This window comes from Agelaius tricolor, unplaced genomic scaffold (genome assembly GCF_023055355.1).
Source record: "Agelaius tricolor isolate 1412-34295 unplaced genomic scaffold, bAgeTri1.0.p SCAF_19, whole genome shotgun sequence".
Classification (NCBI taxonomy): Eukaryota; Metazoa; Chordata; class Aves; order Passeriformes; family Icteridae; genus Agelaius; species Agelaius tricolor.
The window spans coordinates 14,736,303-14,757,369 of NW_027269279.1; the positions used below are offsets into that span (position 1 = coordinate 14,736,303).

The 21,067-nt window shown below is 60.8% G+C and overlaps 3 protein-coding genes across 5 annotated transcripts in view; all 3 read left to right on the top strand.

The window, feature by feature from the left end:
- Positions 1-1,175: 1,175 nt before the first annotated feature.
- On the top strand, positions 1,176-5,601 carry LOC139598303 (nucleoside diphosphate kinase, mitochondrial-like). Its single transcript, XM_071444526.1, has 5 exons — positions 1,176-2,617; positions 3,869-3,999; positions 4,086-4,187; positions 4,273-4,373; positions 4,436-5,601. The coding sequence occupies exons 1-5, from the start codon at positions 2,530-2,532 to the stop codon at positions 4,554-4,556; spliced, it is 543 nt and encodes a 180-aa protein (XP_071300627.1). The 5' UTR covers positions 1,176-2,529; the 3' UTR covers positions 4,557-5,601.
- Positions 5,602-6,032: 431 nt separating this feature from the next.
- Positions 6,033-12,923, top strand: DECR2 (2,4-dienoyl-CoA reductase 2). 2 transcript variants are annotated; one of them, XM_071444519.1, is made up of 9 exons: positions 6,033-6,170; positions 6,247-6,315; positions 6,662-6,713; positions 7,840-7,975; positions 8,497-8,621; positions 9,085-9,178; positions 9,440-9,544; positions 10,435-10,655; positions 11,927-12,923. In XM_071444519.1, exons 1-8 carry the CDS (start codon positions 6,073-6,075, stop codon positions 10,653-10,655), a joined length of 900 nt encoding a protein of 299 aa, XP_071300620.1. In that variant the 5' UTR covers positions 6,033-6,072; the 3' UTR covers positions 11,927-12,923. The 2 variants fall into 2 exon arrangements, with proteins under 2 accessions (XP_071300620.1, XP_071300619.1); XM_071444518.1 differs by having other exon boundaries at positions 10,435-10,623.
- Positions 12,924-14,761: 1,838 nt separating this feature from the next.
- RAB11FIP3 (RAB11 family interacting protein 3) overlaps positions 14,762-21,067 on the top strand; it is an 87,222-nt gene continuing 80,916 nt past the window's right edge. Inside the window, exon 1 of one of the 2 annotated variants that reach the window (XM_071444505.1) lies at positions 14,762-15,859. In XM_071444505.1, coding sequence (XP_071300606.1) covers positions 15,128-15,859 — 732 coding nt within the window. In that variant the 5' untranslated portion in view covers positions 14,762-15,127. The remainder of the gene's footprint in view (positions 15,860-21,067) is intronic. The other variant, XM_071444506.1, reaches the window with a different exon arrangement.

A 21,067-nucleotide genomic window follows, 5' to 3' on the forward strand; every position in this document is an offset into this window, starting at 1 on the left:
AGTTTCCCTCTAGGTCATTTTGTATAAATGAACACACAGTGATCCACAGCTTTTCCCAGGATCAGGAATGAGGAGCAGCCAGCAAGGATCCCAGCAATTCCAGCAGCTCCAGGAAGGTGCAGATCAGTGGTGGCCTCTTCTGCTGTCTCGTCATTGTTCTCCTCCTGTGTTTTTTGTCACATGTTGTGGTGATCCATTCATCCCCTCCAGCACAAGTGTCTGGATCGATCATGAGGTGCCTGCAGGAAGAAAAGGAAGAAATCCCCCATTCCCAGGGAGCCTGGAGCTGAAGTTCACCCTCTGCCCAGTGACACAGTGGTGGCATCTGTCTGGTAAAATCCCAGACTCCAGTCAGGCAGGAGCAGATTGTGTGGGGCTTGTGGATCTCTGATCATGCAGCTGGGAATGATTTCTTTTCCCTGAGGTCTCTGGTCAGGAAGCAGTATTATATCAGTCCCAATTTTTATTTTTAATAGATTAAATTGGAAAGGCATGGAGTAACAGGAAAAGGGGAAATGGCTTTAGGCTGAATGAGGGCAGGGCTGGATGGGATCTTGGGAATTAGGAATTGTTCCCTGGCAGGGTGGGCAGGCCCTGGCACAGGGTGCCCAGAGCAGCTGGGGCTGCCCCTGGATCCCTGGCAGTGCCCAAGGCCAGGCTGGGCAGGGCTTGGAGCAGCCTGGGACAGTGGGAGGTGTCCCTGCCATGGCCTGGGCTGGGATGAGCCTTGAGGTCCCTTCCAACCCAAACCATTTCATGATTCTGGGGAATCAGTCTTAATTCCCTGTGGTTAAGTGGGCAGCTGCAGTGGCAGGAGCAGCACCAGGCTCTGGGAAGGGAGCACTCCTGGGGATGTTCTCCTGGGAATGTTGGGAGATGTGGCTGTGCTGTGGCTGCCCCTGGACAGTTTAGAGGTGTCAGGGGTGAGCTGGACTGTGGCAGCACTTCCTCCATGGTTCCTGTGTTTCAGTTTTGTGGACAAGCCCCTTCCCTGTGCTTATTTGTCATGGGGAGATGGTGGATGCTCCTTGGATGATCTGTGCCATCCCTGCATCCAGGCTCTGACCTGGCACCAGCTGGATCTTTGTGCTCCCATCTGGAGCAGAGTCCAGATGCCCAGGATGTGCCTCACCTGCTCCAAGCTGTGCAGGTGAGGGCAGAGCTGCGTCCAAGGGGTGAGGGAGGAGGGGAGGAAGGGGGGTGGTGGTCTGTGCCCAGCCTTCCAGACTCCCTGCCAGCCACACCTGGAGCAGCACTTGGAGTGCCCCATGTGAGACTTGGAGTCCTCGTTGTTCCTGCCGGTGACGCTGCAGGAGCCCCCAGTGCAGGGTCCAGCCCTGGCCCTGCTCCTGAGCTCCTCCTGGGCACCCCCAGCAGCTCTGCCCTGCCCTGGGGGGCACTGGGGGGCACGGGAAGCTGGCAGCCTCCTCGTCCACCACTTCCCCTTGGGGCTGAAGGGATTCCATCCCAGCACAGCTCTCCAGGCTCATGCTGCTTCTCTTTCTTGGCTTCACACAGGATGAAAGTAGATTTCCCTTAGTCAGTGCCAGCAGCTGCCAGGTGGCCAAAGCCCAGCCTCCAATCTGCCACCCCTTGTCCTAAAACCTCTTTGCCCTTTGCCACCCTTCTGTCCCATTCCCCCAGGCCTGGCAGACCCTGCACAAGGGCCTTTCCCCACTCCCAGCCCCTTGTCTGGGGCCAGAAAAGTCTCTTTTCCACAGCCTATTGAATCCATTTGCCCGTGGGAAGGCACTGGGGTGTTTTTTGTCACAGTGCAGAGCACAGCAGGTCCCCAGAGCCCCCCAGGCTGTGGCAGGGGCTCTGTCCCCCCATCCCTGTGCCTTGGGAAGGCAGGGTGGGAACAGGGACAGAGGGATCAAGCCCAGCCCTCAGTTGTTTCTTCAGGATACTCCTCAGTCCTTCAGATCAGCACAGATTTGGGAAGCAGGCTCCAAGCAGCCAGGCTGTTCCATGAACCTGTCAGGCTGCTCTCCCATGAGGTGTCTGAGTGCAGGGAAGCCCAGTACAGAGTGATTTCCCAAACTGGGGTCTGGAATGGGCCTTGGAGAAGTGATCACAGAGGTCCCACCTGGCAGTTCCTCTGTCCCCAGGGCCTTGCAGCCCTTCCCTAGCACCCCCTGTGTCCAGGGCAGGTCTGTGCCCCACAGGGGGACCCTGCTCTGGCTGCCCTTGTGCCCAGCTCAGCCTGGCACGGGCTGACCCGGCCTCTCCCTGCTGCTGAATCGAGGGCAAAGCATGGCCCAGGTTTGGGTCCTGACAGGGTCTGGCTCCCCTCGGGGTGGGTGTGGGCTGTGCTTCCACCCTGGCAGGGCTTGGGCTTCCAAACCAGGATGTTCCGTGTCAGGATGCTCCGTGCTGGAATGCTCTGCATGGGGAGGATGCTCCCTCCCGGGATGTCCCGAGCAGGCGCGGCGGCCTTTAAGGGGAGGGACGGAATCCTGACCCGTCCCCGGGCCCTTAAAGCCTCCGCAGAGCGACCGAGCCCGGCTCGGACCCGCCGGGGCCGCCATGGGCTCCCTGGGGCGCTGCCTGGCCCGGAGCCTCCCGCGGGGACAGCCCGGCCTGAGCCCCCCCGCGCCCCGCTGCTACGGCTCCGGTGAGCACGGCCCGTCCCTGTCCTGCCCCTGGGGACCCTGTCCGCACCCTCGTCCTGCCCCTGGGGACACTGTCCCCACCCCTGCTCCAGAGAACCCGGTCCCCATCCCTGGGGGCCTTCAGCCCCTTCCCTGTCCCTGCCCCTGGGGACCCTTTCCTCATCCCTGTCCCTGCCCCTGGGGACCCTTTCCTCATCCCCGTCCTGACCCCGGCCCCCTGCTTGTGCTGCCCCTCAGAGCTCCCGTTCCCACCCTGTCCCCTCTGTGTCCCCTCCCCTCACAGTGTCCCCGGTCCCGTCGTGCCGGGCGGGCGGTGGCTCACGGGCTCCTGTCACCCCTTCGTGGGGTGAGTCTGTGCCAGGTCCTGCTGTCCCCAGCCCCGTGTGCCGGCATGGGACAGAGCCCGGAGCTGGTCCCAAGGGGTTCAGTGTCCCTAGGGCGGTGCTGGGGGCACCTCGATGCGGGGGACAGGGACAGGGCAGGGCCCTGGCAGAGCCAAGCCGTGCCCAGCAGTGCCCGGGTGAGCTCACGGGCTCGGTTTGTCCGGCTCTGTCCCCGCCAGCACCGGGGCCACCCGGCCCCGCAGCCCGGGAGGGGTCCCCGAAGGGATTGGCAGTGAAGTGTCCTCTCTCTTCCTCCTCCCTCCCTCTCCCTTCCCCTCCTTCCTGTCCCCTCTGTCCCTCCAGCGGATGGGATGCGCTGTCCCCTGGGGCTTCTGTCCCCTCCTGCGGCGCAGCCGCGGCAGAGCCAGCGGCGGGGTGAGACCCTGCTGTTCCTCGGGTGACAGCGGGGCCGGACCCTGCCGTCCCTCGGTCACCGATTTTCCCCTCCAGCAGCGGAGCGCTGTGACCGGGCGGGGGAAGGGCCCGGGGCCAGGCAGGGGACAGTCCCCAGCACGGGGACACGGCACAGACATGGCTGGCTTAAAGGCTATTTCCTGGCCGCGGACATGTCCCCAACACCCGTCAGGGCTTTGTGACACATCCCCTGGGACCCCAGCAGCCTGAGAGGCACAGCTTGGCCAGGGGACAGCGATAGGGACAGGGATGAGGACAGCGAGGGGGACAGCGATGGTGACAGGGATGGGGACAGCGATGGTGACAGGGATGGGGACAGCGATGGTGGCGGGTTCCCATCGGCACCTCGGGGCCGAGTACAGCCCGTGGTGCCGCGGGGACAGCTCGGGCCCTGCTGCCGCCGTGCCGGTGTCGGGTGGGTGCCGTGTCCCGCGGTGGTGACAGGGACCCGCGCAGCCCCCGCGGCGCTGCAGGAGAGGACGCTGCTGGTGGCCAAGCCGGACGCGGTGCAGCGGCGGCTGCTCGGGGACATCATCCAGCGCTTCGAGCGCCGCGGCTTCAAGCTGGTGGCCATGAAGCTGCTCCAGGTAGCCGGGCCCGCGGGGACACCGCTCCGGGAGCGGGGGTGGCCGGGGACACCGCCCAGGTGTCACTGTCACCGCCGCTGCCCCAGGCGGACCGGAGGCTCGTGGAGCAGCACTACGAGCAGCTGCGGCTGAAGCCCTTCTACCCCGCACTCGTCGCCTACATGACATCGGGGCCGGTGGTGGCCATGGTGAGGGGACAGCCCGGGGGTCCCGGGGGGTGCGGGGGACTCAGCTGTCCCTGTCCCTGTCCCTACCCCTGTCCCTGTCCCGCAGGTGTGGGAGGGCTACAACGTGGTGCGGTGCACGCGGGCCATGGTCGGGGACAGCAGCGCCGTGGGGACAATCCGCGGGGACCTCAGCGTGCACATCACCAGGTAGGGCCGCGGGGGCGGGACCCCGGGGCCGTGGCACTGTCCCCATCCCTGTCCCCTCGCAGGAACGTGGTCCATGCCAGCGACTCCGCAGAGACGGCCCAGAGAGAGATCGGCTTCTGGTTCCGGCGGGACGAGCTGGTGGCCTGGGACAGCAGGGACAGGGACAACATCTACGGGCTCTAGGGCCAGGCCCCGGCCGGGGACACCCCCGCCCCCAATAAACCCCGGTGTCCCCAGCTCTGACTCCGGTCTCCTCCCTCGGATGTCACCAGGAAGCTCTGGGAGGCACTGGAATGTCCCCAGAGGGCACTTGGGTGGTACTGAGAAGCTCTGGGAGGCACAGGGATGTCACTGGGAGACTGGGGAGATACTGGGAATCTCTGGGATGTCCTTGCAGAGGTACTGAGAAGCTCTGGGAGGCACAGGGATGTCACTGGGAGACTGGGGAGATACTGGGAAGCTCTGGCATGTACTGAGGTGACACCAGAGGACACTGAGGTGTCACAGGAAGGCTCTGGGAGGCACTGGCTGATCATGGAGGGCATTGGGATGTCCCCAGAGGGCACTGGGGTGGTACTGGGAAGCTCTGGGAGGCACTGGGATGGCACAGAGGAACCCCAGAAGACCCTGGGCTGTCTCTGGGGAGTACTGGGGCTGTACTGGGAAGCTCTGGGATGTCACTGGTACATCTGTGGAGGTACTGGTTGGTACTGGAAGCTTTGTGAGGCACTGGGATGTCTCTGGGGGACTCTGAGAAGCTCTGGATGTTCATGGACTGTTCCTGGGGGGCACTGGATGGGTACTGGGAAGCTCTGTGGGAAACTGGGATAGTGCTGGGAAGTTCTGGGATGGACTGGGATGTCCCTGGGAGCCCTGGAACTGTACTGGGAGGCTCTGTGAAGAACTGGGCTGTGCCCAGGGGGCTGCAGGGGCTCTGCAAGTGACGGGAAGAGACCGGGGTGGGGTCTGAGCTGTAAAACTGGGGGCTCCCTGCGACGCTGGGAACCACTGGGAACTACTGGGACACCACTGGGTGGCACCGGGACACCGCTGGGAGGTGCTGGGATGCCACTGTGAAACACTGAGACACCACTGGGTGGCACTGGGGGCCACTGGGACAATTTGGAAAGCACTGGGACGCCACTGGCACGGTGGATGTCACTGGGATCACAGGGACAGCTCTGGGATATGTCTGGGATATCTCTGGGAGCACTGGGACAGCACTGGGATATCTCTGGGATCTCTGGGACATCTCTGGGATATCTCACTGGGTTATCTCACTGGGTTATCTCTGGGATATCTCACTGGGTTATCTCTGGGATATCTCACTGGGATATCTCGCTGGGATATCTCGCTGGGATATCTCGCTGGGATATCTCTGGGGTATCTCTCTGTGATATCTCTGGGATTTCTCACTGGGATATCTCTGAGGTATCTCTGGAGTATCTCACTGGGTTATCTCTGGGATATCTCACTGGGTTATCTCTGGGATATCTCCGGGATATCTCACTGGGATATCTCTGGCATATCTCTGGGATATCTCCGGGATCTCTCACCGGGAGCCCTGCGACGGCCCCAGTCTCCCCGCGCTGCAGTTCCCGCCGTGGTCGCTCGGTGTCGCTGTGTCCCGAAGCGCTCCCCGTTGCCAGGCGACGGCGGCGGCGCCCGCGCAGGCGCAGTGAGCAGCGCCGCCCCCGCCATGGCCGAGGCCGCTATGGCCGCGCGGGTGCCCCCGGACGAGGACGGGGACGAGTGCCTGCCGCAGTACCGGCACCTGCTCAGCCCCGACCTGCTCCAGTGAGTGCCGGCGCTCCGGGGGGCCGCGGGGGGCCCCTCCCCGGGGCCCGGCTCTCACCGTGCCTCTGTCCCACAGGGGCCAGGTGGCCTTCATCACCGGCGGCGGCTCCGGCATCGGCTTCCGCATCGCCGAGATCTTCATGAGGTGCGGGAGCCCCTGCCCTCGGACCGTCCCCTCCTTCCCTTCTTCTTTTCCCCGTTACCTTCTTCTCTTCCCCCCTTTTCCCTTCTTTCCCCTCACTTTCCTTCTCTTCTGTCTTCTCTCTTCTCTTCCCCCCGTCCCGTCGTTTCCCCGCTCCGGTGCCCGGCCCTGGCAGAGCCGGGATGTGCAGCCGAGGGCGGCAGAGCCCTCAGGAAGGCCCCGGGGTCAGGGCCCTGCCTCTCCCCGTCCCGCGGGCTCGGAGCAGCAGCAATTCCTGCAGGGAGCACTCGAGCTGATCCCGAGGTGCTGCTGGGGAGCCCGGCCCGTCTCACCTGCCCCTTCCCCGCAGGCACGGCTGCCGCACCGTCATTGCCAGCAGGAACCTGCAGCGGGTGGCCGAGGTGAGTGCGGGCTCCAGCCGCCTGCGAGCCCCCGAGATCCTTCTGCTCTCTGCCGGCGGAGCCGGGAGCCCTGGGAACAGTGCAGTAGGAGGAATGGCTTCCCAGTGCCTCCCAGTGTTTCCCAGTGCCTCCCATTGCTTCCCATTGCTTCCCAGTGCCTCCCAGTCCTTCCCAGAGCCTCCCAGTGTTTCCCAGTGCCTCCCAGCCTGCCAGCCCCGGGCACTCTGTCGGTGCTGGGCAGGGTGGGTGCAGGTTTGGGGCTGCACCCGCCGCACCTCCAGCACAGCTCCGTTAACCTGGAACCTGCTTTGTGGGGGCTATTCCATGGTCGTGATGGCTTTTTGTAGGGGAGAGAGACAGAAGTGAGATGTAGGGGAGGTTTGTCAGCAGGGCAGAGCTCAGGGCTGGACTGAAAGCTCAGTGTGGAGTAGGAGCAGATGCCAGGGGCTGTGTGGTTTGTGTGTTGCACAGGTATCCTGTGTTTTGGGGCAGAGGGGATGGTGCAGGTGTGGTTGGCTGTCATTTCCCACCCCCTCACACTCATGTGCCAGAAGAAGCTGGCTCAGCAGGTTTTTAGTCCTCAGGGGCCTGAGTCTTCTGAGGCCACAGAATCTGCAGTCCAGGACTCCAGCTACTCCTGCACCTGTGTGTTGTTAGGGCTCAGGACCTCTCACAGAGCCCAAAACAGAAGCTGGAGCAGCTCTGGGTGTTGTGTGGAGTTGCTGCTGAGCTTGTGTGTCCCCTGTGCTTAATTTGCTGGGGAAAATCTTATTCTTAATGAGCTACAGGGGTGGCACGTGACAAACCCTGAGCTGCAGAGCTGCTCTGTCTCACAGCCTGACACCTGGCTGCTGTGTCCTTGCCCTTTTGCCCACTGACTTTTTGGATCTAAAGGGCAATTATGCCTGTGCTCATGCCAAAAAAACCTTGCTGGGGTCCAACCTTTGTACTTGCCCTGCAGAGATGTTGCCTGGGCTGTGCTGTGTCCATGGCAGCCCACACAGGTACCTGGGCTCAACCTGCCCAGCGTGCTGGGTTGCACCATGCAGGAGCTTTCCCTGGCTACCCCAGGGCTAGCAGGGTGCAGCCAGGCTCTCTCAAGTGTTTTTTTTTGTTGTTCTTTCAGGCCTCAAAGAAGCTGGTGGCAGCCACAGGGCAGCAGTGCCTGCCCCTGTGCATCGACGTGCGGCAGCCGCAGACCATCGCGGCCGCCGTGGACGAGGCACTGCAGGAGTTCAAGAGGATTGACATCCTCATCAATGGTGAGGCTGCACAGGACACTGGTTTGGCAGTAGTTTGGGCTCTCTGATGCCATGGTGGAATGTGCTTCCCCAAAACTCAGCCCTGCCTGAGGGGTTTGGCTCACTCATCAGCAGAGTGCTGGTGCAGCCCCAGAGGATGGGAAAGACCTGGAGCTCTTGGACTAAGTCCAGAGGTTATGGAGATGCTCCAAGGGCTGGAGCCCCTCTGCACTATCCCTCTTACTGCATTATTCCCAGGGCTCCTGGCTGTTTGGGCTCACTGTTGGGCAGGGTGTTTTCCTGGGGCTCAGAGGAAGCAGAGATCTGTGTGTGTACATGGCCATCCCTGTTTGTCAGGGTGTGGATCATCCCTGCTCCCCTCGTGCTGGCTGTGCTGCTGGGCACCCAGAGCCACCAGTTTACCCCTTAGCAGGGCTGTCTCCATGTGCTCTCCAGCATGCAGACATTGTCCCTCACCCTCGCTGTCCCAGAAGGGCCCTGACACCTGTCCCAGCCCTGTCTTGCCTGTCCCCGTGGTTCAGGTGCTGCAGGGAACTTCCTGTGCCCAGCCAGTGCCCTGTCCTTCAACGCCTTCAAGACAGTGATAGACATCGACACCATGGGCACCTTCAACACCTCCAAAGTCCTCTTTGAGAAATATTTCCGGGTAAGTGGCACAGAGGCAGGGGACTCTGAGGAGAGGCTCTGGCAGGCAGGGGTAGTGTCAAACCACACTGTGCTCCTGGGGAAATCAGGGAACTGCAAGGACCCAGAGCCTCCCTGCCCAGATCCCTTCCAGGGATCCCAGCCCTGAATTGGGGCTCCTCCTGTCCCTTGCCCCGGGGCTTTGTGCTGTTGCAGCACCTTTCCATGCTCTGTCACCTGGAGAAGCTGATCTCCTGCTCCCTTTCCAGCTCTGCCACTTTCCCTTGGCCTTTCCTTCTACTCTGCATGTCCCACCTCTCCAGCTGGCTGCCCCACCCCTGAGATTCATCAGAGCTGCCCCAGTGATGGCTTGGCAGTGCCCGTGGGTGACTGTCCCTCCAAGGCCAGCTCTCCTGTCCCTCAGAGCCCTCTGTGAGCCTTTGTGCTGCTCCCTGCCTAACTCCACTTCTCCCTTCCTCCCCCAGGACCATGGCGGGGTCATCGTTAACATCACGGCCACACTGAGCTACCGAGGGCAGGCCCTGCAGGTGCACGCTGGGGCTGCCAAGGCTGCCATAGGTACCTGCACACACCCTGCTGGGGCTCTGAGCCACGTGGGAGCAGTCCTTCCTAAATACTGGCATGGAAGATGCCTTGGGGAGGAGCAATGGGGGTGAATTGGTGTGGCTGCTGCATGCCTGGGTTTGGGATGAGGCTCTTCTCCCCTCCAGGGCCCTTTGCTCTGCCAGACTGTTCTGTGGCTTTTTTTTTCCCCCTCCAAAGAAGTTGCTGGCATGGCTCTGCTCGCTGTTTCTCACTGCTGTTGCAATCCCTCCCCAGATGCCATGACCCGTCACCTTGCAGTGGAGTGGGGACCCAACAACATCCGTGTGAACAGCCTGGCCCCCGGCCCCATCTCGGGCACCGAGGGCTTCCGACGCCTGGGTGAGGCAGCCTGGGCTCACAGCCCTGCCCTGGCACTGCCCTGCTGGGAGGGGACTGGGAGGGACCCCCAGTGCCACACAGCTCGTGGGGATTGCTGCTGTGCTGTGCCTTGGCTGGCACAGCTCTGTGGGAACAGCCCTTCCCACATCCCTGGTACCTCCCAGGGCACTGGTTTGGCAGCAGTTTGGGCTCTCTGGTGCCATGATGGAATGTGCTCCCCCAAAACTCAGCCTGGCCTCAGGGTTGGCTCTTGTAGTCCATCAGCAGAGTGCTGGTGCAGCCCCAGAGGATGGGAAAGACCTGGAGCCCTTAGAGTAGGTCCAGAGGCCATGGAGATGCTCCAAGGGCTGAAGCCCTTCTGCTCTGGAGCCATGGAGGCCTCAGAATCCCTTCCGGGGCCTAAAGGGGCTCCAGGAGTGCTGTACTGGGCTTCCCACTGCCAGAGGGCAGGGCTGGATGGGATATTGGGAATTAGGAATTGTTCCCTGGGAGGGTGGGCAGGCCCTGGCCCAGGGTGCCCAGAGCAGCTGGGGCTGCCCCTGGATCCCTGGCAGTGCCCAAGGCCAGGCTGGACAGGGCTTGGAGCAGCCTGGGACAGTGGGAGGTGTCCCTGGACATGTCAGGGGAGGAGAAGGAGAGATCCCTCCCAACCCCAACCATTCCATTGTTCTAAGGCTTTCTGAGATCCTTGAGCTCGCTGGGTCAGTACAAAATCCCTGCTGGGCTTGGGCTCCCCTCCTTTCAATCTTCCCAGGTTTTTATCCCAGGGCTGTGCCAGGATCTCCCTGGAGCACTCAGCCAGCCCTATGGGCAGTGCTGCAGTGCCTGGCCAGCCATGGTGGTGGACAGTCCTCCCATGGTCCAAATGGACTCTTTCCTGCTCCTTTCAGGTGGGAAATTTGCAGAGAAATCCAACCAGTTCTCGGTGATCCCGCTGCAGCGCGCGGGGAACAAGACGGAGATCGCGCACAGCGCCCTGTACCTGGCCAGCCCCCTCTCGTCCTACGTCACCGGCACCACCCTGGTCGTGGATGGTGGCAGCTGGCTCACCTCCCCCAACAGCTTCTCTGCCTTGCTGGGTATTGCCTCCTCCTCCTCTGCTAAACTCTAGGTGACTGCATTTCCCCCTCGTGGGATTGGAGCAGGGCTCCTCAGGGAAACGCTGCTTTTCCCTGGGGCATGGGGTCTGTGAGGAGCAGCTGAGGGAGCTGGGAAGGGGCTCAACCTGGAGAAAAGGAGGCTCAGGGGGGACCTTGTGGCTCTGCACAGCTCCTGACAGGAGGGGACAGCCAGGGGGGTTGGGCTCTGCTCCAGGGAACAGGGACAGGACAAGGGAAACAGCCCCGGGCTGTACCAGGGGAGGTGTAGGTTGGGTGTTAAGAGAAAATTTCCTTGTGGAAGGGGATGGTCAGGTGATATAATGGTCTCCTTGAGCCAGCTCTTATGAGCTCTTGGAGATTTATATCACACCCAAGATAGCTCAGCCACCTCAGATGGCATAAAATCAGCAGGATGGCTTCTGTGGTAGTGTTGGAAACAGAAAAGTTTTAATAAAAGGCAAAATAACAAAACTCTTTACAAAGAAAATCTGAGCCAGGTGCAAGAGGTTCTTGCCCCTGGTAAAACACCTCACAAAAGCCATTAGTTCCTTTGTTGTCTTCTTTTTCTAGTAAATTGTTCAGGTGGGACTTTTTGGCTCCTGTCCAGTTGGCTGTCCTTAAGTTTGAGGTGAAGTCCCCCAGGTCCTATGAGGTGTCTTAACCTAATTGAGGAGAGAAACTTCTGGGCTTTTTTCCTTTTTAAATTTGTCACTCCATCAACAGGGGCACATTCCTGCAGTCAGGCACTGGCACAGCTGCCCAGGGCAGTGGGGGAGTCCCCATCCCTGGGAGGATTTAAAAGCCATGTGGATGTGGCACCTGGGGACATGGGTTAGTGGTGGTCTTGGCAGTGCTGGGGGAACAGTTGGATTTAATGGTATTAGAAGGCTTTTCCAACTTCAATGATGATTCTTAACCATGATTCTCCTGGGGCATGGCTGCTGTAGCAGTGGGTACAGTGTCCTCATGGCCAGTCCTTGGGATGAGCAGATTTTCTGCTGGATTTTCCCTTTGAGCCTGGCTTGTGACATGGTGTCTTGTGGACACTTGTCCAGACACCTTGAGCTTCCCCCAAAGCAACCTGATGCCCATTTTCTGTGCCCCAGCAGCAGGATTGAGCACAAAGAGCCCCAAGAGCCTCTTCCTTCCATGGATTCCTGCAGCCTGGCAGGGAAGGGGTGTCCTGCCTTCCTCTCCTCCCTGCCTGTGTCCCACCTGGCAGCCTCCAGGAGCTGGGCAGGCCCCAGCAGGGCTCTGTCCCCACCTCCACCCTCTCTTGCAGATGTCTGGGCTGCAGGAGCAAACCAACCCCACTGATGGACAGCCTGGGACTGACCGACGGACAGACGTGACCTGGGACACCGTGTGGGGACATCTCCCAGAGCCAGTGCTGACAGCCACAGCCTCTCCTTGGCCACTGGTGGCACTGGTGGCACTGCCAGCCCCGTGTCTGCCTGGGGGACACAGCTCTGGGGTGCTGGGTGGGGACCAAGCCCATCCTGTGCCATTGCTGCCCTCTGAGCTGCTGTGGCTGTGGGTGCAGAGACAGCTCGGAGGGCTCAGATGGTCACTGGCCCTTTGTGGCTCCCTCCAAGCTGCTCCTGTGGCCTTTCCCAAGCCCCAGGCAGTGCCACCCATGGCTACCCCTCCTCTTACTCCTCTATCTTAGCCTGAGAACTGCACAGGAGCCCCAGCAGCAGCAGCAGCAGCTCCTTTTTGGGAGGGGGAGCAGCTCGGCCCACCTGGGGTCGGGGTCACCCAGTGTGGTGGGCTCAGTTCTGCCTGGCAGGGGGGGTGGCTGTGTCCCCTGAGGGGCCCTGGGTGGGACAGTGCTCCCAGAGGCTGCCAGGGGTGCAGCTGGGATGCCCCTCTCCCGAGAGCAAAGGTGGTGTGAGGGCAGATCCCCAGGGCCAGCTCTGCCCCTCAGCACTGCAGGTGTCCAGTGGTCTGTCCACAGCCATCTGTCTGTCACACCAGTGGCACACTGTGCCTGCAGACACTGGGGCTGAGGCCAAGTGAAGGGCTAGAGCTGGAATGCAGGCCTCTCCTCCTGCTGGGCTGCAGGGATGGCACTGCTGGAGCCAGCCTGTCCCTGCTGCCCCTGGGGACACACACTGCCCGTGTGCACCCTCCTGCTGCTGCTGCTGCTGGTAGTTTTTAGGCTCACTCTGGATTCAATGAAGCTTGTTCTCCCACTTAATTGTATTTCCTACTTGATTGTAGACTTGCCAGGTTTTACTTCTTCCTCCAGGCCACAAATAAAGAACTTGCCCCCTGAAGCAGTGATGCCTCTCTCTGCTGCACGAGCACCAGTGCCCTGCCCAGCTGACTGGTCCAAACTGGGCACTAAGGGAGGGGAAGAGCCACTGCTGCCACTGCCAGGGCCTTGTGTGGCTCCAGTCCTTGGCTCTGGTGCCCCAGTGCTCCACGGAGCTTGGGGACCTGCCAGCTCCTCAGCCCCAGGGCTCTGGGAAGGTGCTTCCAGCAGCAGAGGTGGTGGGAGGTGCTGAGGGCTTTGGTGAGAGGCCCAGCCCTTCAGGGGGATGGGGATGCAGTGCTTGGGCTGGGATCTGGGTGCATCCTTTGCCTGGGCTCTTGGGATTTGGCTCTGGCTCCAGTATTCCTCTTGCTGGATCCCAGGATGTGTTTTCTCCTGGAGAAGGTGCTTGTGTGGTGTGTGCTGGCCCTTCTGCCCAGCTGCAGCCTCATCTCTGACCTGCAGCCCTGCTCTGGGAGGCTCCATGGATTTCACTGTTCCACCATGACCAGGTGACTTAGGCACTGTCAGGGCTGTCCTGGCTCCGTGGCCACCCCAGGAGGAGGGAGCTGAGTTTGGCCACGTGTCCCCAGCAGCAGGGCAAGGACAGAGCTCTGGGCCCAGCCTGGAGCTACAAGAGCCCGTGCAGGGCTGCAGAGCTGCCTCTCACAGCATTGGGCTGTCACCTCCTGCCCTGCAGGGACCTCTCTCCCTGCCACCCCCATCCATGCAGGAACCCACAGCTTGACCTGTCTGGAAACTGGGAATTGTATTGCCCAGGGGATTTTGCAGGGGATGCCTGAGGCAGGTGCCGTTGTGCTTCCCTCTGTGGGACAGACCCAGGAGCCCCCTCCTGCCCCACTCACCTTTAGGAATGGCTGTGCTGAGGAGCAGGATTTGGAGTGGAGGTTTCCATCCTTCCAGCAGTGGGTGACTGGACAGGGATGACATCCTCCCTGGGGATGCTGCTGAGCTCTGGCTCTCGGGGCTGAGTGTGCTCAGGGACACATTGTGGCCCAGCCAGGCTGCTCCTGAGATGTCACACACATCAGTGGCCTGGGCAGGGTCACTGGGGCCAGGGATGCTCTTGCTCATCAAGTTTGCTGCTAATTATACCCAGGGGCTGTAATTCCACCTGCTGGGCCAGCTCAGGGGTGTGTTAGCAGGGTCATCCCTGTGCTCCAGCAGAGACTGCAGCTGCACCAAACCTGCAGGCTGTGAGCCCTAAGCACGGGCATTAATTAATTAATTAAGCCATTGACGGTCCCAGGGGTGTCCCGGTGCTCAGGTCCCCTCTGGAGCAGCTCAGGCATCCCGGGGCACACAGTGCTGCCCCACTGGCTCATCTCCCCGAGGCGATTTGGGGCTCACAGCTGGAGCAGCTGGGCAGTCCTGTGGCACGGCTCCCCCCACAGGGGTTTGTGGTCCCGGAGCGCGGTTTGGGGTCCCAGAGCATGGCTTGGTATTGGGGCTCTGGAGCTCAGTTTGGGTTTGGTGTTCCAGAGCACGGTTTGGGTTTGGTCCCAGGTGGATGCAGCTCCATCTTCACCGCTGCCGCACTCCAGGTCCCGGAGCGCGGTTTGGGTTTGGAGTCCCGGAGCACGATTTGGGTTTGGGGGTCCCGGAGCACAGTCTGGGGTCCCGGAGCGCGGTTTGGGGTCCCGGAGCGCGGTTTCTCAGCAGGGGGATTTGGGGGTCCCCATTCACGGCACACCCTGGTCCCACGTGCTCGCGCTCCCCTGGCCCCGCCCCTCTCCGCCGGCCCCGCCCCGCCGCGCGCGAGCCGGGGAGGGGGCGTGGCCTCGGCACGGGCTCGCGCCGCGGAGGGGCGGGGCGAACCGGACCGGCAGGCGAGTGACGTCACCGCCCCGGCTACTGCGGCGGCGGCCGGGCTGGAGCTGCCGCTTGTCCGCGGGCGGCCCCGGAGCGGCGGCGCGGGCGGGCGGGCAGCCCGCGGGGTTGTTCCTCGGTGCCGCCGCCGCCTCCCGCAATCCCCGGTCCCGGGCAGGACCCGCGGCCCCGGCGCTCGGAGCCGCCGCTCCCCGGGCAGGGCGGGACCGGCGGGGCCGCCCCCGGTGGCGGCGGGCGGGGCCGGCGTTCTTCGCACAAAGCCGTGAGTGCCGCGGAGACCGCACCGGCACCGGCAGCGCCCCGATGTGAGCGGGGCATGGCCGCGGGGCATGGCCCGGGGCGGGCGGCGGCGGGCGCCGAGCGCCGGCGCTGAAGATGGAGCCGCGTCCGCCTGGGACCGAGCCCCCGCTGCCCCGGGGGCCGGGACCGGGGCCCGAGCCGGAGCTGGAACCGGAGCCGGAACCGGAGCTGGAACCAGAACCGGAGCCAGAGCTGGACCTGGAACTCGAGCTGGACCTGGAACCGGAGCCGGACCTGGACTTGCAACGGGAACCGGAGCCGGAGCTGGAACCAGAACCGGAGCCAGAGCTGGACCTGGAACCGGAGCCGGACCTGGACTTGCAACGGGAACCGGAGCCGGAGCTGGAACCAGAACCGGAGCCAATGCTGGACCTAGAACCCGAGCTGGGCCTGGAACCGGAGCCGGACCTGGACTTGCAACGGGAACCGGAGCCGGAGCTGGAACCAGAACCGGAGCCAGAGCTGGACCTGTTCCCGGAGCCGGAGCTGGAACAGGAGGAGGCAGATCTGAGCCCGGAGCCCGAGCTGGAGCTGGAGCCGGACCCGGAGCTGGAACAGGAGGCAGAGCTGGGCCCGGAGCTGGATCTGGACCTCTGGGCCCTTGATGCCGCCGCTGCCGGCGCGGGGCCGCCGCCCTGGTGCCCGGGGCAGGCCGGGGGCAGCCCGGGCCCGGAGCGCTCCGCCGAGCCCCCGCCCGAGGAGGAGCCGCGCCTCCGGCCGGTCTTCGACGCCCTGGACCGCGACGGCGATGGCTTCGTGCGTGTGGAGGAGTTCGTGCAGTTCGCCACGGCCTACGGCGCCGAGCAGGTGAGCACCGGGCACCGCACCTGCCCACCGTGGGCCCCGGTGCTGCCTCCGGGCCGGGGCACCGGGGGGGCGGCACCGCCTGGTGCCCGGTGGCCCCGCCGCCCCAGGGTGAGGGTGATGGTGGCTTCTGTCCGGGCTGCGGCCCTTGCAGAGCGCCCGTGTCCCCAAGGACAGCGCTGGCATCGCCCCGGGTGAAGGGCACGCTGGCCCGAGCGGCCCCCGCTGCGCCCGGGAGGAGCCGGAGCCGCCGGGAGCCCGCAGCTCTTTGTTCTCCATCGCTGCCGCCTCGGGGCTCGCCTGGGCACGGGCACATCCCGGGCACATCCCGGGGCTGCTCCGTGCCCCCCTTGCTGACCGTGGTCACCCCATAACGGGAGCATCCCTGCCCGTGGCAGCGGCTTGGAGCGAGGGGATCCTTCAGGGCCTTCCCAGCCCAGGCCATTCCCTGGCTCCCTGCTGCCTCGCTTGTCAGGCTCTGACAGCCTCAATGTGCATTTTCCCCTTTGCTGCTGCTCTGTGCCCTGGCCAGCCGGTGTTCCCCTGCAGCAGATCACAGCGATGTAATTTGAAGCTGCCTGGGCTGATCCAAAATGGAGCAAGCTCCGGCAGCGCTCACCAGGGCACGGAGATGGATCTGTTGGTGTTTCATGCATTGGCCTGGGCTGGCATCGCTACCAGGAAAAGAAGATTTATTTTTTTAAGGAACGCAGGTATTGCTGTGAAGTTTCCCTGTGCCTGCCCAGGTCTGCTCTCGTTCTCCATCCCTGGCTGCTGCGCGGGTATTTAAGTGCCATGACAAAGCAAATCATGTGTGAAGGAGGCTTTCGGTGGAGGGGGGCTTTTTATCCCTGTCTTCCTGCTAGAAACACCTCTCAAAGATAAAACAAAGGCATTTATTTCAGAAAAACAGCCCTGCAGAGTGGAGACAGGGAACTTCTTTGTGTTGCTGAGGGGGCACTGTGTGTGCAGGGGGTCTCAAGGTGTGAGCTCAGGTACCTCGGCTGCTCCTGCCTGTGCCAGCAGAGAGGTTTTATTCCTAAATCCTCTCTTCTACCCTGTCCTGTCCTGCCACGTTCCCTGTGCCACGGCCGTGTCCCACTGCTGTCCCCAGCAGAGGAGGCAGCAGCAGACAGTCCATGGAGGCTCCTGTGCCACCTCCCTGGGGACTGTGTTCCTCTGTGTCCCTTGGCAGGAGCAGCCCAAGGACGTGGGAAATGGGGACAGGAGGTGGCAGGGACATGGCAGGTGGCTCTGGGGGTGCAGCTCAGCCCAGCAGTGCCCGGTGCTGGCGTGGGGATGGGGCCAGAGCTCCAGAGGGGCCTCAGTGAGCCGGGAAAACACCTCAGAGCTTGGCCTGGTGTGGGGCTGTGAGCTGCTAAGGTCACTCTGAAGCTCAGGGGGTGTCCCTGGAGTGTTTGTGCCATTGGATGGTGTCCACATGGATCTGGCTGGGAAGGGGCTCTCTGCAGCTCCCTGTTCCCTCCTGCTGAGCACAGCCTGTGCTGCCCTAAAGGATGCTTTGCAAAGCCATTTCTCTTCAGCAGGAGGCTGGCACGGGCAGCTCCTGGCACGCAGGGCAGCTGGGGGCTGAGCACCTTGGGGAGGTTGGTGTGGCAGTGCCTGGGCCAGCAGGTCCTGGGCGCTCCAGGGGACTGGCACAGGAGGAAAGGGGATGCCTGTGTGTGCAGGAGGACTTGGTGTGAGTCTGCAGCTTGGAAAGGACCAGGGCACGCTGAGGGAGGAGGAGAAGGGGTTGGTGATTGTGTCTGTAAGCTCCCAGCAGATCATATTTGTTCCTCTGTGATTACCCAGGCAGCCATCACACCCTGACCTCTCTCTCACAGCACCCCAGTTCTGGTTGTGGCACAACCTTTATTTACACCTTCAGGGTCCCATTTAGTCCCACAAGGATCACAGAGTCCAGCCCCTGGCCCTGCACAGACCCCCCAGCAATCCCACCCTGGGCATCCCTGTCCAAGCACTCCTGGAGCTCTGGCAGCCCCGGGGCTGTGCCCATTCCCTGGGGAGCCTGGGCAGTGCCAGCACCCTCTGGGGATGAACCTTTCCCAAAATCCAGCCTGAGCCCCCTGATGTGTGGAGTAATAATGGGAAGAGTTCTGGAGGAGTTCCTTGACCCATTTTTTGTGAAGCAGCTGAACTTGGGCCCAAAGTGGGGCTTCTGGAAAATGGAGCTCAGCTCAGGGGGGAGTTAAAGGGCAGGAACATCCCCAGTGGGTAACACAGTGCTCAGGGGACTAAATGGGACCCTGAAGGTGTAAATAAAGGCTGTGCCACAACCATGGGTGCTGTGAGAGAGGGGTCGGGGTGTGATGGCTGCCTGGGTAACCACAGAGGGCACTTAAGGAGGAACAAATTCCAGCCCCTTGCTGGAGGTGCCTCCTTCCTTTCCTCCTGCCCTGCTGCCCACAGGGGTGGAACAAATGGCTAAATTGAAGCAGGAGCAGCAGCTGATTCCCGAGGCTGGAGAGGGCTGCGGGAGGGGCTGTGTGTGTGTGTATCCACATGGATGAGGAGCTGGAGAGCAGCAAGTGTTGTCTTTAGCGCTCAGTCAAACACCAGAGGCATTCATGGGCTGCTGAGTGAGCACTGTCAGCTCGTTTGGCTGCAACAATTATTAGCTAAATGTCAAAGGGAAGGCACCAGCTGGCGTTTATTCCATAAACACCGTGGAATTGGGGGTTTCTGGTCGGGTGAATTGGGTGTTTTTCTCTCCATAGGGATAAAAAATGGGATTGGGATGGGGTTTTGCTTAAGCAGCTTGGGGTGTTGGAGGGCTGATGGGAGAGCTCTGTGGCCGTGCTGCTGGCATGGGGAAGAGATCAGGGCAGAGATAAAGGCAGTTTGTTTTGATCTGCAGAGATAACAGCAGCTGATAGGGATTGAGCTCTTGCCAGTGCCTTCATCTTCCAAGGGGTGAGGGGAGGTGGTGCTGGGGGTGACACCTGAGCCAAGGGAAGGGACAGCCTTGGGATGGTCCCCACAGCCTCTCCCAGGAGGGTGTGTGTCCAACACAGATTGTTTTGCTGCCATGGACCCCTGATATGCTCCATGGATTTACAAACAAGATGTGGGACAGAAAGGTCTTGAGGACAACTTAACTTTCCTTGAGAACCACTTGATTTTTCACCCAAACTCCCTGGACTGCTCCCAAACCGCCTGGGAGGCAGCTGCCAGGGGTGCTGTGTTGGTATTGTCTCCTTCCTCCCCCTTCTCCCTGCATTTCTCTGGGATCTGCTGCTCCCTGGAGCCCTGGCTGTGACAGAAGGATGGAGTAAGATTGGCTTAAACAGCGAGCAGGGAGCTGGGGACACACTTGTGGTGTCACTTTTATGTCACCTTGCAAAGCAGGAGGGGTTGTGTCTTGCACTTCTGGGCGTTGCACAGAACCTAAAGCCATTGTGCAACCACTTTTGGTTTAAATTTTTATTCCAAAATCAAATTTTCCTGTAGCCCTGCATTGTGTCTGGCTGGCTGAGGTGACAGAGCCCAAGGCTCTTCTCCCTGGATTTATTTCCAGCAGGCTCAGAGGAGAATGGATTGTTTGTGAGGCTGAGGACAAGCATCCTGCTGGCACCTTGGGTTGTTTTTCCTTTTCTGTTTTGATCTAACAGACAATTGGAGAAGGAAAAGCCTCTTGCACCACATGATCTCACTGCCTTGGCTCAATTAAGAGAAATCCCAGAGTTTGTCTCACTCACTTCCAGAGGCTCCTGTTCCAAGGTATCTTCAGCCTTTTGTTTTTTTTTCCCCTCTGGATGATCAGTTTGAGCTTCATTTCAGTGTGATTTATTTTGCTTTCTTTAACATTTCCATCCCTCAATACCTGTCCTGCCACCACATCAGCTCATCCTCAGCTGAGCTCTCCATATTCAGTTTTAACTTTCCCTCTGGGGATGGTTCCTCAGGGGTTTTATCAGGTTTTTGTACTTTTCTCAGCCTTTTGGAATGGGGTGCCCAGCCTGAGCTGAGAGCTGCAGAACAAATCCCATTTTGGGGCTGGCAGGGATCACTCCAGCAGCTGCAAAGAATCCTGCACTTGCTTTTTATTTTTGAGTAAAACAATCTGAAAAGCTGGCAGTTATTTCCTGTAATGGAGTCTGGGTGGTGTCAAACTGCAGCTTTTTAGAGGTTCCCCCTGTGGTGATGCCAGGCTGCTGTTCCTGCTCCCCTCTGATGGGTCCTGGGGAGGTGGGGATTGGATCCAGGGCTTTCTCCTTCCATCTCCCTTGGCCATGCTGGCCTTGCAGCTGGTTTGGGATCTCCTCCCTCTTCCCCTTGGTTTTGTCCCACTTCCCTGTGAAATCTAATGATCTCTGTCATGAGGAAACCCCTTTTTTGTTTTTTATTTTTCCATTTTCTCATGGTTCTTACCCAGTTTGAGCAGAGGAAATGCTGGTTTTATGAAGAGATTTCTAAAATTACCTCTCATGCTTTCACAGGCCAGTGAGGCTTAAATTGCCTCCAACTGTGCTGCTGCTGCTGCTGCACCTTCCAGAGGCTTTAATTGCTGTTTAACTGCATGGAATATCCTGGCCTGGAAGGAGCAGCAAGTCCAGCTCCTGGAATTTGGTTCCTGCTGTGGAGAGGGGCTGGGATGGCACTGGGGGATGCTCTGGCTGTGCAGGAGGTGCCTGTGGACACCCCTGTGTGCTTTGGAACAACAACAAATCTGGAATATTTTGCTTGCTTTGACCAAGGGCCCAGTTTTTTTCCCCCAAAGAAAATCATGGCAGGGAATTTGTGGGTTTTGGGAGATTGGGTGGGAGCCCTTTCCTCTCCTCCTCCCTCCTCTCCTCCCTCTTCAAAGGGCTTTCACCACCATCAATAAATAACAGGTCTGTGTGCTCCAGGAGCTCCAAGACAGGAGTTTTTCTTTCTCCTTCAGAGAGGAAAAGGCTTCCAAGCCAACATATTTTGTGTAATTTTGGGCGAGGTGGTGGCTGCTTTGCAAATTCCATTTTCAGCTCACTTGATTCACTTATAAATATCCCAAAAGCCTCCAAGGAAGAGATGATTTCTGTGCTCCTGGGTTTTTTTAGCTGCTTCTGCTTGGGTTTGGCTTTAAGCTCCTGGGAGGCCTCCTGGGAGTGGTGGGGAGGGCTGGGAGCAGTTCAGAGCTGGGCAGAGCTCTGGTGATGTGTTTGTGGCTGGGATCAGATGGAGGGATGCTTGTCCTAGAGGGATGGA